This window comes from Cherax quadricarinatus, chromosome 40, assembly GCF_038502225.1.
Source record: "Cherax quadricarinatus isolate ZL_2023a chromosome 40, ASM3850222v1, whole genome shotgun sequence".
NCBI lineage: Eukaryota > Metazoa > Arthropoda > Malacostraca > Decapoda > Parastacidae > Cherax > Cherax quadricarinatus.
Window position 1 is genome coordinate 10961824 of NC_091331.1, and position 17602 is coordinate 10979425.

Sequence of the window (17602 nt, forward strand, 5' to 3'; positions counted from 1 at the left end):
TAGCATACCTTTGGCTAATCTTTTCAATATATCACTACAAACTGGCATAGTGAAAGACAAGTAGAAAATGGCAAATGTAATACCTATTTACAAGGCAGGTGACGGGTCCTTAGCTTCTAACTATAGACCAAGAAGCCTTCTATAGTTGGTAAATTTATGGAATCAATAATGGCTGTCTTCAAGAAGGCACTGGACAGGCACCTAAAGTCAGTACCTGACCAACTGAGCTGTAGTTCATACTTCAGTTTGTGTGCAGCCAGCAGTATCAGCCTGGTTGATCAGACCCTGATCCACCACGAAGCCTGGTCTCAGACCGAGCTGCGGTCTGAGACCGCTAAGATAAGAGTGGGAGTCTTCAGTGGTCCTCAGATTCAAAAGCTTCTTAAAGATGATGACTTTGAATCAGACCTTCATGGAGAGGAGAAAGCTGCTTGGGAAGCATTAAGTTAGTGGGAAAGGGATCTCTCAGAAACAGAAGGAAAGGCTATTATGAAGAATTGGTGGAAAACCTCATCAAGGCTTATAAGAACATGGGATGTAACATGTCACTTAAAATCCACTTTTTGGACTCACATTTAGACTTTTCCAGAGAGCTGTGGGACAGTTAGTGATAACATGGTGAAAGGTTTCACCAAAATATTTCAACCATGGAAAAATGGTACCAGGGCAAATGGGCCACAAGAATGCTTGCAGATTATTGCTGGACATTGGCAAGAGATGATCCTTCAGCCCATTATAAGCGTCAAGCAAAAAGGCAGAGAGTAGGTACGGATTAGCTTAAAACATACTGACGCATATTGTATGTTATGATAAAATAATCAAATATTACATGTCTCGTATCTTTAAACCTATAACCAATAAGCATTTTTCAAGGTGATATTTGGATCCAGGACATGAAAATACATTTACTGATCTCATTTAAGAAGCATACAACTTTTCAGAAATTGTTGACCAGTGTTATTATTGTCAGTTTGATTACCTTTTTGGATAGGATCTTAGTGACTGTTGAAAAATATTGAATTTCGTTGATATGATACTTAGCATATTCATGTGTATTAACCCGTAAACGGTCCAAGCAGATCTACGTTCACATGTGTAGTGCTACAAAAGTAGATCAAAGTTTTTTTACACATTTTCAAATGTAGAAAAACAAAAAGAAGATCTACTTTTTTTACATACTTTCAAATGTTGAAAAAACGTATATATACGTTTGGACCGTTTACGGGTTAAGCCAATAAAAAGACACTGGCAGAATAGAAACCTTTACTGAGACAATGTTTTGCTTGGAGACCAAGTGAAATGTTATAAGGGTTTCCATTCTACCATATGTATTTTTATTAATTGGATGTTTGTATAACCTTCCCTTCTAGTAAATAGTTAGCTAGAAGAAGCATGTGCCAATATACAGTGGAACCTCTACTTGTGAGCGTATCCACGTGCGAGTTTTTCCAAATACGAGCAGTCGATGGGTCGATTTTTTGCTTCCATAAGCGAGCAGACCTCAGACAAGTTCCTTGACACTGGTGAGGGGCTTTTGCTCTTGATCTCAGGAATTGTATCTCATTTGTTTGTTGGACTATCTTATTGAAACACAAATAACCTGCACATAGAAGAGAGGAGCTTACGACGATGTTTCGGTTCGACTTGCACCATTTACAAAGTCAATGTATGATGGAAAGATGCTTCTTAACGTACACCAAAAATGAAAGAAATCTAAGCATAAATAATGGAGTTCACTTCTCAGCAATTAGCTGTCCCTTAGCGGTATATTCGTATGGTTTTTATGGTTGTATTCTCGTTTTTTTGGTGTCATTTGATAGAATGGAAGATATATTACAGAAATAGATATGATGTGTATAATAATAATAATTCATATATAATAATAATAATATACTACATATAATAATTATAATAATAGATGACTTCAAAAGGCTGTCACTAGATGGCAGTGTTTACCACAACAAAGAGGGAGCAGTTGTGGCCGCCTCCACCTCTTACATAATGACATATTTTATTCATTCTAGAGTATATATCAGGTTTCTATGTGGTTTATATTGTTTATTATTTCATTTTAGACAAACTATGATAGATAAATAAGCCATAGAGTTGATGATAGCAAAATATTCAAGGAGTATGTTGTCCTGTCTCCAGACAAACTCTTGTCGGCTGCCGACACCACCCATACCACTACATGAATGACGTATTTTATTCTTTCTAGAGTATATATCAGGTTTCTGTGTGATTTATGTTGTTTATTATTTCATATGAGAAGAACTGTGATAGATAAATAAGCTGTAGAGTTGATGATAGCGAAATATTCAAGGAGTATGTTGTCCTGTCTCCAGACAAACTCTTGTCGGCTGCCGACACCACCCATACCACTACATGAATGACGTATTTTATTCTTTCTAGAGTATATATCAGGTTTCTGTGTGATTTATGTTGTTTATTATTTCATATGAGAAGAACTGTGATAGATAAATAAGCTGTAGAGTTGATGATAGCGAAATATTCAAGGAGTATGTTGTCCTGTCTCCAGACAAACTCCCGTCGGCTGCCGACACCGCCCATACCACTACATGAATGACGTATTTTATTCATTCTAGAGTATATATCAGGTTTCTGTGTTATTTATATTGTTATGTCATATTAGACGAACTGTGATAGATAAATAAGCCGTATAGATGATATTAGCGAAATTATTCATGAAGTTTTTTGCCCAGTCTCCAGACAAACTCTCATCCACCGCTGACACCGCCCATACCACTACATGAATGACATATTTTACTCATTTTAGAGTATATATCAGGTTTCTATGTTATTTATATTGCTTATCATGTCATATTAGATGAAGTGAGATGGATAAATAAGCTGTAGAATTGATATTAGCGAAATTATTGAAGTACAGAATTCCACTGGAATGGATTAATTGCATTTCAATTAATCTAAACGAGGAAAACTGACTCTGCAAACGAGCAAATCCAGTTGCGAGCAAGGTCATGGAACCGATTAAACTCGCAAGTAGAGGTTCCACTGTATATTGTAAAAAAAGAAATGAATTTCAAACAGGTGTCACTCCAAGGCTCAGGTCTCACACTTATGTGATAAATTAATGACATGCCTACCATACACAAATATCCCAAAACCCTTCCTTTAAAGTGCAAGCATTGTACTTCCCACCTCCAGGATTCAAGTCCAGCTAACAGGTTTCCCTGAATTCCTTCACAACATGTTGCCCTGCTCACATACCAACAGCTTGTCAAGCTCCAAAAATGACTTGTCTCTACTCACTCCTAACACATGTGCCTGCAGTATAGTATAGTATAGTTTTGAACGTATGGACTGTCATATAATACAGTTTATAAATTTTATTTAACAGCATTATGCACCAATATTGGACTGCTGCTATGTACTGAACTAGGGCAATACGAACATCAGTATCACTCCAGACTCTGAGCAGTGAAGTTGTGTAGTCTTATACAATACGTATGTATACAGTTTTTCTTTATTATATAAAGTACTGGTACCCCTTTTATATGCAAATATGAGTGGAAAGAAGAAATACTATGATGCTGAGCATTTTAGTAAATGAAAATGGTTAACATTAGATGAAAAATTAGAAATTATAAAACATGATGGTTCATCATATGCTAAAATAGCGTGTAACAAGAAAATGAACGAAGCATCAGTATGTGTGCATATGAGGAATAAAGATAAAATAAAGAGTCATGGAATGGCTACAGCATCTTATTATGTCAAAAGTGGATGTTAAAAATTGTAGTTCTGAAATGGATAACGTAGAACGTATTTTAATGTTATGGATTGAAGACTGCAGTCACAAAAGAATTCCATTAAGTCAGGTGAGTTAGGCAGGCGTTACAAAATGATATTCGATGCTAGTATAAAGATATGTATGCTGATAAAAAGAAGAAAAAATGTGCAAGCTTTGTTGTTCAACTATTTTTCAAAATAAAAATTATCATTTTCTTTACTGTATGTATGGTAGATTGTACAACTGTAATAAAAATCTTCAGTACTTCTATTTTTTTTGTTTTTATCTTTTGCAAATAAAGAAATTACAAGTGTGCAAGTTTTGTGTGCACTGATTTGTGCTAAGCAAACGGCTAAATATTTTTGTGATCCAATGTGTTTAATTGTATTGTTGGATTATATTATTATTAATATAATTAAAGAAAGCACTAAATTGCTAAGTGTCATACAGTGCTGCAGGGCAGAATATACCGCTGAGACTATAAACAGCAAGGTGGAGAGGGGATAAGAGGTGAGGGGAGAAAAGGGCTGGAAGGGACGCTAAGGGCTATGTGTCAAAGTTCGTACAGTAAAGCAGTTGCTGACAAAAGTCAAAAAGTGATTGTAAGTCAAAGGCAGGGCCATCTGCAAGAAGGGAAGATAAGATAAGAGTGGTAGGGCAGCGGCATCGTTGGAGGTAAATCTTGTGAGCTTGCTCGTAAACCGGGCAATTGACAAGAAAGTGAAGAACCGAAATAGGGACCCGACAAACCTCACAGAGAGGAATAGGGTGTCGTTCCATGAGATACCTATAGGTAAGGCGAGCATGGCCAATGCAGAGCTGGGAGAGCGCAGTCTCCCAAGAATGGCAGTGGTAAGATGGCCACAAACCTAAGAGCAGTTTAATAGAGTGCAATTTATGTTGCATGCTTGACCACCGTTGTTGCCAATGGCTGCGAAGATGGGCCGAGATGACTGGAAAATGATCTCTGAATGGAATACCTGTATTTGGGCAGCAGCATATGCTTGTTCATTGCCCTGCACATCATGTGTCCAGGGACCCGACAGAAAACGATGTGTTTGTTTTTGCTAGCCACACGGCGCAACCATAGTTGAATACGAAGGACTAACAGATGAAGGATGAGAGGAATCAAATTGTTTAATGGCTTGTAAAGCACTGAGGGAATCTTAAATGATCACAAATGTCGAAGGAGACATGTATGCCATCCTCATAGCTCTTCTTGGTATTACATATAACTCGGCAGTAAAAATACTAGCCGAGTCTAACAAATGACCCCAGACAACATTGTCAGGGAATACTGCTGCAAACTCAACACCATCAAAAGATTTAGAACCATCTGTATAAACAGTGATGGCATGAGCATGTGACAAGTGATTGTGAAAAAGAGAGCGAGAAGCAGTCGTAGGCAGGAGAACTTTGGTGCACTGTAGTAGGGGAGAACAGACACGAACCGTCGGAACTTCCCAAGGGGGAAGGGAAAAGGCAGATGCTAAATGAACATACAAGGGAGGCAACTGGAGAGAAGACCGGAGTGAGTGAAGACAGAAAACAGTAGGAGTAGGCAGGGGTGCCAAACAAACAATGGCTTCTTCTAGCTTCTGAGACCAACCTATATGTAGAAGAAGCACAAAGGTCATGAGCGCAGACAAAGTAACGAAGACAATGAGCATCAAGACAGTCAGCTAAGGAAGGAACATTAGCTTCTGCATAGAGGCTTTCAACGGGATGAACGAAAGACACCAGGGATAAACGTAGACCTTGATGATGAAGGGGATCTAACTTAGAAAGAGTTGTAGGAGAAGCCGCAGAATAGACTTGGTTGCCATAATCCAGCTTGGACAAGACTAGGGTGGAATGCAAATGGAGGAGAGTTCTGCGATCTGCTCCCCATGAACGACACACAAGAATTTTAAGGAGATTCAATCAATCATGGCAAGCTTCCCACAAAGAGGAAATGTGAGGTTTCCATCAACTGGTGATTGAAGAGAAGGTCAAGAAACTTGACCATATCACATTCTGGAATACATGAGCCATGTACATAATTATAATGGAATATCTGGGATAAGAGGACATCTAGTGAAGGTAATGAAATGGGTTTTCATAGTAGAAAATTTAAAGCCATGAGAAGTTGTCCAATGGGGAACTTGGTCAGTCGCATCCAGAAGGGAGACTGCTACCAGGCGACAGTCAGCATCTGAGTAAGCTATAGCGAAGTCATCCACATAAAGTGACGACCAAATATGCAATGGAAGAATGGAAGGTGGGTCATTTATAACTAAGAAACTCCCTCGGCTTGAACAAAGTCTGAGGATAGCGAAGCGCCAACACGGACACGAAAATGTCTGTCAGTTAAGAAAGGAGGAAGGAAGGTTGGTAGATTACCGCGGAGGCCTAAGGAGTGGGCTTGGGTTAAAATATACCTCCAAGTGGTGTCATATGCCTTCTCAAGATCAAAAAAGACTGCTAGGATGGAACGTTTGTTAGCAAAGGCATTTCGCACATACATATCTAAGTGGAGCAAGGGGTCCAAAGTAGAGTGGCCCTTGTGAAAGCCATATTGGCAAGGGGAAAGACTATCGAGTCTCCAAGAACCATATCAGATGTTTGTTCACCTATCGTTCTGTCACCCTGCAGACTACACTGGTCAGGGCAATGGGACGATAGAGAGAGAGGCATCAAGCCTTATGGTGCCTGGTTTGCGAAACTATAGTACAATGGCAGATTTCCATGGTTGAGGGAGCACCCTTTGCGCCCAAAGAAGATTGAAAAGACGCAAAAGGACTGTAAGGGCCATAGAACGCAGATGTTGTAGCATACTGATATGAATATCATCAGGTCCAGCTGCTGAGGACTGGCAAGTGGAAAGCGTGGACTCTAGCTCTAGGAGAGTGAAAGGTACGTTATACGGCTCCAGTCCATTAGAGGAAAAATCCAAGGGTAACTGCTCCTTGGTAGACCTAGATGCAAGAAATGAGGGACAAAGGTGAAGCCTTTGGGAGACACGGACAAGATAGTTCCTGATTTCCCTGACAACTTCAAGAGGTTCCGAAACACTAACACCAGCAACCCGCAAAACGGGAGCTGGGTCCTGAGCGTACTTCCCACACAACTTCTGTACCTTCTTTCAAACTGCACACATAGGGGAAGATGAGGTAATGGTAGACACGTAATCTTGCCAACAAGTGCGTTTAGCATCGTGTGTGATGTGGCGAGCAACTGCCCTTGCCCACTTAAAATCCAAAAAAAAAGTTTTGAGGTCCGATTATATCGATAACAGCCCCACACAGGACATTTCAAATGCACTGCACAGGCACACGCAGGAGACCACCATGGTACGCATGTCTGAGAATGCCTGCCTGAGGTTTGAGGAATAGAACGTGACACCACAATCAAAACTAAGGTCAAAAACTGGTGTATCTGTTCACCAATAGAAGGTATAGGGGTATGAGAGGAATCTAGAGAATGGTCCAATAACAAAGCCAGGTCAATACAGGATGTGGGAAGAGAAAGGGGACTGGTAGGAGGAGGGTTATCACAGAACGAAGACTTCATGATAGAGGTGCTTCTTTCTTATTTTAAAGAAAAAAGGAAAGAAAAAAAAAGAGGGACAGTCACTAGAAGGCATGGAAGGGCCATAAATTCTTCCCCTCAAACAAGAGGGCCTTGAGCAGTGCAGATGCAGCATGGAACCCATGCCATACCCTACCCTTCACAACAGTATACCAGCACTCTGGGATAGCAACCTCACATCTAGTGAGTCACTTTGGTGGACAAAAGAAAGGGCGGTCGGAAACCTGCCACAAACCATACCACCTTCGGCTGTCACCTCCCAGAACTGACAGGTAGCCTCTGGAGATACACCCATCATCTGCAGGACACCCCACCCACTTCTTGGAAATCTAGGAAGGGAACAGGGAACCTCCAGACAATTCAGATTCCACAGCCAACTACACCACTCCTGAGGGACTCCATGGAGTGGGACGAACCCCAGCACACTCCCCCCCCTACCTAACAACCATAATGCCAGAGGGAAGGACCCCAGAGACTACAAATAGGATGGGGAGAGGGGAGAGTTGGGAGGAAGGGGGGGGAAAGGGGGGATGGGATAGGGAAGGGAGGATTGGGGGGTAATTAGGTTTGGTCAGAGGAAGAAGACCAAAAGGTCCAATTCCTCAGATCGATAACCTTTTTACCAGGACAACGAGCCTTCCCCTTAACCTTTGACTGTCACAAGCCCATTTCTGAAACTGTCATTCTGTTGCAAAAGTTTTTTTTTTTTTGGGGAAAAAAAAAATGACTTTTTCTTATGAAATGATAGAGAATTTTTTCCTGATGCTAATGACACCAAAAGTACGAAATTTGATCGAAAACTTACGGAATTACGCTCCCGCAAAGTTAGCAATCTAGGTGATATATACGCATCAGCGATTTTGCTGACTTTGAGCCCTATTTTTGGCTAATTCCATTGTTCCAGTCGACCAAACTCATAGCTATTTCTTTAGAACTCCATTTTTTTTCTATCAATTGAGTACAAGATACCGCCCATTTACCGATTTCAACTACCCAATAAGGTAGTCAAATTGGCAATTTGGCCAATTTCATGCAAATTAAAAAAAAAAAAGTGCCAATTTCAGAATAGAGTTCAGAATAAACACTGCAGACATTCTTGGCACTAAAATAAACATATCCTCTGTTCATTAGTCATCTCCAGGCCCCTCTTATATTACTCTTGCTTTCTATTTTGATTTTTTATTCACACAAAAAATAGAAGATTTACTGTTATGCAGACTACTGCAGTATTGTAAAAATGGTGTAAATAATATCAGTGCACTAGTGAAAGAATATTAGACTCCCCAGTTGATGTGTATTGGACGTGCGGTGTGATTTGCTTACTCTTGAACGTTGGTAAAAATCAAACTTTTCCGCTACTTTGAGCTCAATTTGAAGGTCGTTTTCATCGTGAAGCTAATCAAAATCAAATCTATTTCTGAATATGTTTTCCATTCTATCAAATGTGACCGAAAAACTAGAATACAACCATAAATACTATGCGAAAATACAACTCAAAGTCGGCGTTTTAATCCAAAAACACGGTCAGAGTGTTTTTTTTTTCCTCATTATGCACTGCGTGCTGCAGGATTTTTTTTTATACAGTGCACACTGACCACACAGACCCATTCTCTCACATGTGGGCCTACCAGCTTTTTCCTGCTTGATTTGAAGCCACTAGAATTATTGAGTATACATACATCCGAAACACTGGCTCACATGACGCACTCATATATATGGCCAAAACAGTCAGAGGGTTAAAGAGGTTGTGTTGTTGGAACACACTACATTAAAATACATTATAATACCTTGATCAGTATGGTACTGCATAGTACAATAATTTTTTGACACTAACTGTACTGTGCAAGGTATTGCTATACTATATTCATTCAATTTTTTTAAATTTTGTCAGTAATATTGGCAAACTGACCCCCCTTCCCCCACACACAAGCCCAAGATCAGCTCAAAAAATTCTGCAAGAGGCTTTCTCCAGCCATTGGATGGAAACATATTTAATAGAAATTTAAACTTATATAGCCCAAAAAAAATACTGATCTCCCTGAGGAAAACCCACCATCCTTGAAAGTTTGAAGCCTATTAATCAGAAGAGGCTTTCTACAGTTATTATAGAAGAATAACAAAACTAAGAAAAGTTTTTGTGGAGAAACCAGTCACATGACAATAGTTGCACGAGCCCGTTCCTTGAAATGAATATTTGAAGCTGATTGGATGAGGTGTTCAAGTTATAAACAAAAATTCTGGAAGACAAAAAATAAAACATTTCAGGCAACCACTCAAATGTACCCAATTCTGGGGTTGCCTAAAAATTTACTTCAATTGTTGAGAAGTAAAAATCACATTATGGTCAAATATTTATTAACAGGAAATTGTCATAATTTCATTTTTAAACCTTTTTCATGTTTCAAAAAGTGTAATTGTACAATTGCTGTTCAAGATATCAAGCTGGAAGTAGTGTGTGACTTGGTATCCTTTTAAGTCGCAAAATGTGATTTTAATATACTTTTTTATAATGGCAGCAAATAAATATAAATTCCACAACAAAGAAGCCACTAGTGTCGACTCTTTTTCTTGTGCTTTCGAGGTGGTGATCGGGTATGTGATCTCCGCTTTTTAGGGGAACGGGATCTGTGTCGTCTTGAACTAGGAGATCTCGAGCGAGAACGATGTCGGGACCTAGAAAAAAAGTGAAAAAAAAAAAAAAAAATCAATGGATATATCTTCTGATATTCAATTAGGCATGTAAGCAGGAGAGTACATAAAGATGAATACAAAAGGCTCTGCCCACACAACACTATCTGTGACCTAACCTCCTGCTTCCATCTCTGCTGCATATTGTGTGATTTTTTACCTCCAACACTGGAATGGATATTCAAGATGTAATTTTATTTTTTTTCTGTAGACTATTAGAGTAAAATGTCTTGATAAATTAAGGCTTTTACTGCATTACACGTCAAGAGAGTAAATTTGAATACCGAAGGTACATCCAGAAAAGAGGCAAAAACATAAGTGCACAAGTTTAATGTTTCTGCTGTATGCCTTGCCTAATATAATTAAGACACTCAATAATTTTCTCTAATTCTCCCATTTTTTCTCATGTAAAGGAACTATACACGTATCCTCCACCAATCCTCGGTTACCTTTAACTTTAATACATACACAAATTGACCAACCATTCCACCTATTTTCTATCCCTGCTTCTGATTAACTCACTGTCAATTGTCTTTCTGGCTCTTCCCTCCTGCCCCATGTCTGAAATCACTGGCTCCCTTTTTATCATCCATATTTAATATTTATTTTATTTTTATTAACACATCGGTTGTTTCCCACCAAGGCAGGGTGGCCCGTAAAAGAAAAACTTTCATCACTCACTCCATCACTGTCTTGCCAGAGGCATGCTTACACTACAGTTATAAAACTGCAACACTAACACCCCTCCCATTTTTTCCATAAACTTTGGTAATTATACATTATTGTTTTTGAGGTACAAAATCCATCTGGATCATCCTAAATTCACTTTAACAAAATAATATAAAATTTAACCAGTAACCTTAATGTTACTCACTTGTGAGGGGACCTGGATCGCTTTGTAGGCCTTCTTTCCTCTGGGGTTGAGCTGCGACTTCGATGACGATGGTGTCGTCTTTCACTGCCTTCTTCCCTCTCAATCTAATTCAACAAAAAAAATGTAATGTAAAATTTTCAATGCTTTTAATACTATGGTTGCTAATACTGTATCATGTATGTAAAATGGGGATACTTATAGGGATGTTTTCTACCAGGTAGGTAGACCCAAAGGAAATGCATTACCAGTATTCGTTCAATAACCTTCCTTGCCAGAGAAGAGGAGACATCACATTTCAAATCCCAACGTCCTGGTCTCAGACCGGACTGCAGGGGCACTGACCCCCAAAACCCTCTCCAGGTATCCTCACCCATACATTACGATGCAGGCACTGTACTTTTTCCCATGACTCAAGATTGGTTATATTTATGGCAGGTGCTAAACCTATAAGGGTATATTTAAAAATACAGTTCTAGTGTGTGAAGTACAGGTTTGGAATCACAGGAGGATGAATGCACAAGGAAAGGGAAATGATTGGTAGAAAGAAAGAAAAGCAGCAAGGGAGAAAAACTTAGAGTATAGGTTTTAATACTGCAAAGTATATGTACAGAAAAGAGGTTATGACAGTGTAAAAGAAAGATAACTAAGAGACTAAAGGAGTCTTTATCAGCAAATATTAAGGTATCCACACACCTCTAAAAAGACAGATAAGTAATAAATATGGCGAGTATTTTCTTTACTTCAGCCTGCCTTAGTGGGAAACCCTGTTAAAAAATTATATACATTTCTTACCTTTTTCAGCATTTTGTGGCGATAATGAGCGACCTGTCGGTGTATGGAGTACCCAGGTTTAAGGGAACGTAGACCTTGCTCTAATTCATCTTGATACTGCAATACTCTAACTTCTATATCACGTAATCTTGCCCTTCGTTCTTCACTAGCATCTCTTAAAAAAAAAAAAAAAGTAAATAAAAACATTTCATTATTTTTTAACAGGTGCCCCCCCCCCCCCCCCCCCAAAAAAAAAAAAAAAATTAAACATTCACCACCATTCACTCAACAGCTGTCTTCCCAAAAATGCAGACATCACAATTCAAATAATCCTTCAAGCTGCAATATCCCAAACACTCCTTCAGTGTGCAAACACTATTTCCCACTTTCAAAACTCAATCCAGGTAACTGGCTTCCCCTGAATCCCTTCATAAGTGGTAAATACCATGTTCATACTCCAACAGTACACAAGTCATAAAAACCACCTGTCTCCACTCTGATCTAACTCGTGCACAAGCCTGCTGGATGCTCAAGCCCCCAGCACTCAAAATCTTTACTCTTTCCAACCCTTCCTCTGACAACCACCATTCCTCTTTCCTGCCAACCCAGTCATACACCCTCTCGGTCATCGGAATATTATTTCTAGTAACTCCAAACCTCTACCTAATCTCCAAATTCTGAATTCTCTGCATAATATTAATTCACACCACACATTGCTCTCAAACACAAGAAATATATAGATTTTTTTTTTTCAACAAATCGGCCGTATCCCACCAAGGCAGGGTGGCCCAAAAAGAAAAACGAAAGTTTCTCTCTTTAAATTTAGCAATAGTATATAGATTATATATGTAATAAAATAATGAAAGCAGACAGGAAGATCTAAAAGATCATATAAATGAAATCTTCAAATTCTCACAATTCACTGGCAAACTTTGTAATACTCTTCAGTTATAGTGAGGGACAAACACAAATGCAGTAATAGTGTCTGCACCTAAAAGAAACATGTGGAAAAGATGGAAAAATCTTTAAAAAATCTACTGAATAGCTGCTAGAGCTGGAAAAAAAAAAATATGGTATATCACATATGAAGAAAGGATAAGATATGATAGCCACATACAAGATTGTAAGATACTACATGAAATGATATAAGTAATGTCATACAAATTAATAGTAATTTTTTACTAAAAAGACAAAAAATGGAAGCAAAGTGGAAATTAACTTTGACATCTTTCTTTCCCAATAATTTTTAAAGTTCTGTCTTCTACTAGTGACTACTCTTATTTCAGAGGATCATTTCAAGGAATTATGACATCTCTGCTACAGATAAGACAAGCACATGCCAATGCTTCCCTGCATCTCCCCATTTGTCAACTTGAGAGTGCCAACTTATTGGAAGGTAGGTCTAGTGTCTTTGGTTGCATTAAATAAAGGCAGAATTTTGAAACAGTACTTTAACCCTTTCAGGGTTTCGGACGTACTAATACGGCTTACGCACCAGGGTTTTTGACGTACTAGTACGCCTAAATTCAAGCGCCCTCAAATCTAGCGAGAGAAAGCTGGTAGGCCTACATATGAAAGAATGCAGCACACTGCATAATGAGGGAAAAAAAAACTTCAACCGTGTTTTTGGATTAAAACAGGGACTTTGCACTGTATTTTCGTATGGTATTTATTGTTGTATTCTAGTTTTCCTGGTCTCATTTTATAGAATGGAAGAAATATTACAGAAATTGAGATGATTTTGACTGGTTTTACAATGAAAAGTACCTTGAAATTGAGCTCAAAGTAGCAGAAATGTTCGATTTTTACCAAAGTTCAAAAGTAAACAAATAATGCTAAGCGTCCAATAAACATCAACTGGTGAGTCTAATATTCTTTCACAAGTGCGGCAATATTATTTATACCATTTCTACACTAGTGCAGTAGTCTGCATAACAGTAAATCTTCTATTTTTTGCGAGAATAAAAATTCAAAGTGGAAAGCAAAAGAATGTAAGAGGGGCGTGGGGACGTGACTAATGAACAGAGGAAATATTATTTTAGTGCCAAGAATGTCTTTCTTGTTTATTCTGAACCCTATTTGGAAATTGGCATCTTTTGAAATTTGTGTGAAATTGGCAAAATTGCTAAATTCTGACCACTGTATTGGATAGTTGAAATAAGTAAATGGGTGGTTTCTTGTACTCATTCAATAGAAAAAATGGAGTTCTAGCGAAATAGTTATGATTTTTGTTGACTAGTACACTGGAATTGGCCGAAAATAGGGCTCAAAGTGGGCAAAATCGCTGATGCGTAAACATCGTCGAGACCACTAACTTTGCGAGAGCATAATTCCGTAAGTTTTCCATCAAATTTCATACTTTTGATGTCATTATGACCGGGAAAAGATTCTCTATCTTTTCAAAAGAATTTTTTTTTTTTTTTTTGAAATTTGGGTGACCCTGAGAACAAGTCTGGGAGAGGGCCTGGGGACCCTGAAAGGGTTAATAAACCCAAGTCTGTATGAATATACTGGTTTATGAGACATGTAATCTCATTTATAGTGTTCCTAATTTATTGCATTAACCAATCGTGTACCTTCATTATATACAGTAGACCGTCATTTAGCATGAGCTTATTTGGAACGATACGAGTATAGCATGACTGAAGAACTGTGACACATTTTTATGTAACATGTCGTATGATCAATTTAACACAATTTGCAGGAGGGTAAAAAATTTTGAACGTGCGGTTGCCGGTGGTGGGTTATACCACTGAGTCAATGGGGGAAGCCTACTGCCATCCCCCCGCCACCCACACCCACTATGCTCCCAGCCTCCAGTTCGGTTCATATGCATGCAGGATGAAGATACTCGGGAACCTAGCTGTGTTTATTTACATACATATTTTCTTATTTTCAATGCCATTTGTTAAATCTGCTAAGCAATCATGGCACCCAGTAAGCATACAAGTGTTGCTGAAAGCAACAAGAAAAGGTTTAAGTCAAGGATTTGCCAAGAAAATTGAGATACTAGACAAGCTTAAGAGTGTATCACGTGTGGTGGATATAGTGAGGGCCTATGGCCTTAATGAAGCATCGGTTCATTACAACTAAAAAGAATGGAGGCGAATATACGAGCTTGTATAATGAATAACCCAAGATGTCACCTCGTGAAAAGAATGACACGTAGGTCCCAACAAGTAAATAAAACAGAAAACTTGTTGCTCGAGTGGATTGAACAAAAGACAAAGAAAGGTGCACCACTTAATTTCCTCTTAATTAGGGAAAAGGCCTTACAGTTGTTTAAAGCAGTGTGTGATAAGAAAGGAATGCCTGAAAAAGTGTGTGTGTTTAGCACAGGTTGGTTCCACACATTTAAGTTGCATAATAAGTTACATAATATTAAGTTTTCTGGTGAAAGTGCTTCAGCTGATCATACAGCAGCAAGTAATTTCCTGCTGAATTGCAGGAAATTATTTCTGAGGGTGGCTATGAGCCACATCAAGTGTTTAATGATGACGAGACAAGTGTTTTGTGTTTAATGCTGACAAGACAAGTGTTTTTTGGGAAAAAAATGCCAACACAAACTTATATCAGTCAGCAAGAGAAGAGTGCACCAGGCTTCAAGACAGCAAAGGACCGCTTCACCTTGCTCCTTTGCGGTAATGCATCAGGTGATTTCAAGTGTAAGCCCATGGTTATTTACCACTCTTAATTAAGAATCCTCGTGCTTTGAAAGGTGTAGATAAAAACACCTTACCAGGAATTTGGAGGTCAAACCAGTCAGCATGGATGACAGAGGAAATATTTATTGACTGGTTTAAGCATCACTTTATTCTTGAAGTCAAGTTTTACCTGCATAACAAGAACCTTGCATTCAAGGCTCTCTTCATTCTTGATAATTCCCGTACTCGTCCACAAGCTTTGCTGGATGTGACCCCACATGTAAAAGTTATATTTTTACCTCTAAATACATCTTTAATACAACCATTGGATCAGGGAGTTAAGTCATTCAAGTGTAACACAAAAAAAAGTTATGAAAAACCTAGTTGCATCAATGGACTCTGATTCCAACTTGGCAGTACCAAGCTTCTGGAATAAATTTAACATTGCAGATGCTATCAGCTATGCTAGAGTGCATGGAATAAAGTGCCCCAATCAACATTAAATGCAGCCTGGGGAAAGTTATGACCTTCTGTAGTTAATTCTTTCACTGGTTTCCCCTTGTTTGAGAGTCAGGTTCAGGAAATTGTTCAGCTGGCAAGGAAATTACCAGGTGATGGTTTTGAAGATATGAATGAAGATGAGAATGAGCTCTTAGAAGATGATGATGAAGACGAGTCCAGAGGAAATGTTAGCAGAGCTCAATGCACAGATACAAGTGAGGGAGATAACAGATGATGATGATGATGATGAACCTGAAGAAAAACAGTTAACATTGCAGCAGCTACGTGAGCAGTTCCATGCTGCTGCTTAACTAGCAGACGTTTTCACTGAAGAGGACCCTGACAAATCTAGAAGCAGTGCTTGAAATGGGGTCTAGACCAGCTGATGATGCCTTACCATCAGCTGTATAATGTATTGCAGGGTAAAACAGCCCAGAGAACCATTACAGAAATTTATGCACACTCCAATACAACCATCGATTTCAGTACCAGAACCTCTACCATCCACTTCTGTCGACAACCAACAACCATCCACCTCAGCCCAGTAGGGCCACACCATCCATATCCACTCTCTCCACAATCATCTACACACACAATTTAAGGTAAGAAATACTATTATTTCTATTGCATTTGTAGTCTTAAGCAGTAATATATCATGACAATGAACTACAATTACATGTTCACTTTTATTTTTGTAAGATCTGTTGGTCTAAAAAAAAAAGTTGTGTGGCATTTTGGGGGCTCCCAGGAACGTAACCCTATTTTTTCCCATAAGTTCTTCAGTTCATTTAGCGCAATATTACCTAACACAGCATTTTCAGGAACGTAACTACTGTGCTAAATAACGGTCTACTGTATCCTATTAGATTACTAGGTGTGAGATGTACTTAGCAGTTCTTCTATTCTGCCACAAATGGCTACAGGGAAAAAAACAAAAAACAAAACAAACCCAGGAGCTGCAGTCCTCAAGAGAGCTTGAAGTTAATTTCGATTTGTTGAGATTTTTCTGAAATGCAATACAAAAGGCACTCACCCCTGAAGTCTGTCAAATCCTCTCGAGTCTTCTGAGTAATCAGATGTATTGTCTTGGGACTGAGAGTCATCTTCAGATGAATCTCGAGTCTTCCTTTTATAATCGTCATAGACAAGTGGAATCCCATCAAGGTCATCTTCATCTAGTAAAAAAGTCAAATGTAATTGCTTATATGCACAATCACAACAAATCCATACAAAAGCAAATCATTTGCCCCCTAAAAGTAATACTATACTGTACCTATACGTTTAGACTAAATCTAATAAAGTAATTTGTTATCATGGTAGTCTCAAGTAAATCATCCTTCTATAGCACTGTTTGCTATCTGTATGTCCACCTCTATACAGTAATACTCAAATTATTATACAGCCTCTCCTCACTTAGCAATGTACTCATTTACCGACGCCTCGGACTTACGACAGGCTCTCTGACCAGTATTTATACCTAAATAATGTATATTAGAGCTGATTTCCTCTATTCTGTTTATTACAATATACAGTACACTTCTGTATAAACAAAAATATACCATAAATGTCATAAATGATGCAAAGGTGATAAAACATCAAAGATGGTTGACACAAACCCACTACCATTATAGTGTGCTCCTCACTTAGCGATGAATTCGTTTAATGACATGGTCTTAGGAACGGAACTCCGTTGTTAAGTGAGGAGAGGCTGCACTGTATTCAATATATAATGGTGCTAAAACCATCGATGAATCTATGAAAGATGAGGTGAATCATAGAATT

At 38.6% G+C, this 17602-nt stretch overlaps 1 protein-coding gene across 4 annotated transcripts in view; it reads right to left on the reverse strand.

Moving 5' to 3' along the window:
* Positions 1-9680: 9680 nt before the first annotated feature.
* The window catches only part of LOC128687429 (U2 snRNP-associated SURP motif-containing protein), a 148299-nt gene continuing 140377 nt past the window's right edge, over positions 9681-17602 (reverse strand). For all 4 annotated transcript variants that reach the window (XM_070092698.1, XM_070092695.1, XM_070092696.1 and 1 more), the window contains 4 exons: positions 16854-16995; positions 11697-11850; positions 10905-11008; positions 9681-10015 (listed from right to left, as the gene is read on the reverse strand). In XM_070092698.1, coding sequence (XP_069948799.1) covers positions 9892-10015; positions 10905-11008; positions 11697-11850; positions 16854-16995 — 524 coding nt within the window. In that variant the 3' untranslated portion in view covers positions 9681-9891. The remainder of the gene's footprint in view (positions 10016-10904; positions 11009-11696; positions 11851-16853; positions 16996-17602) is intronic.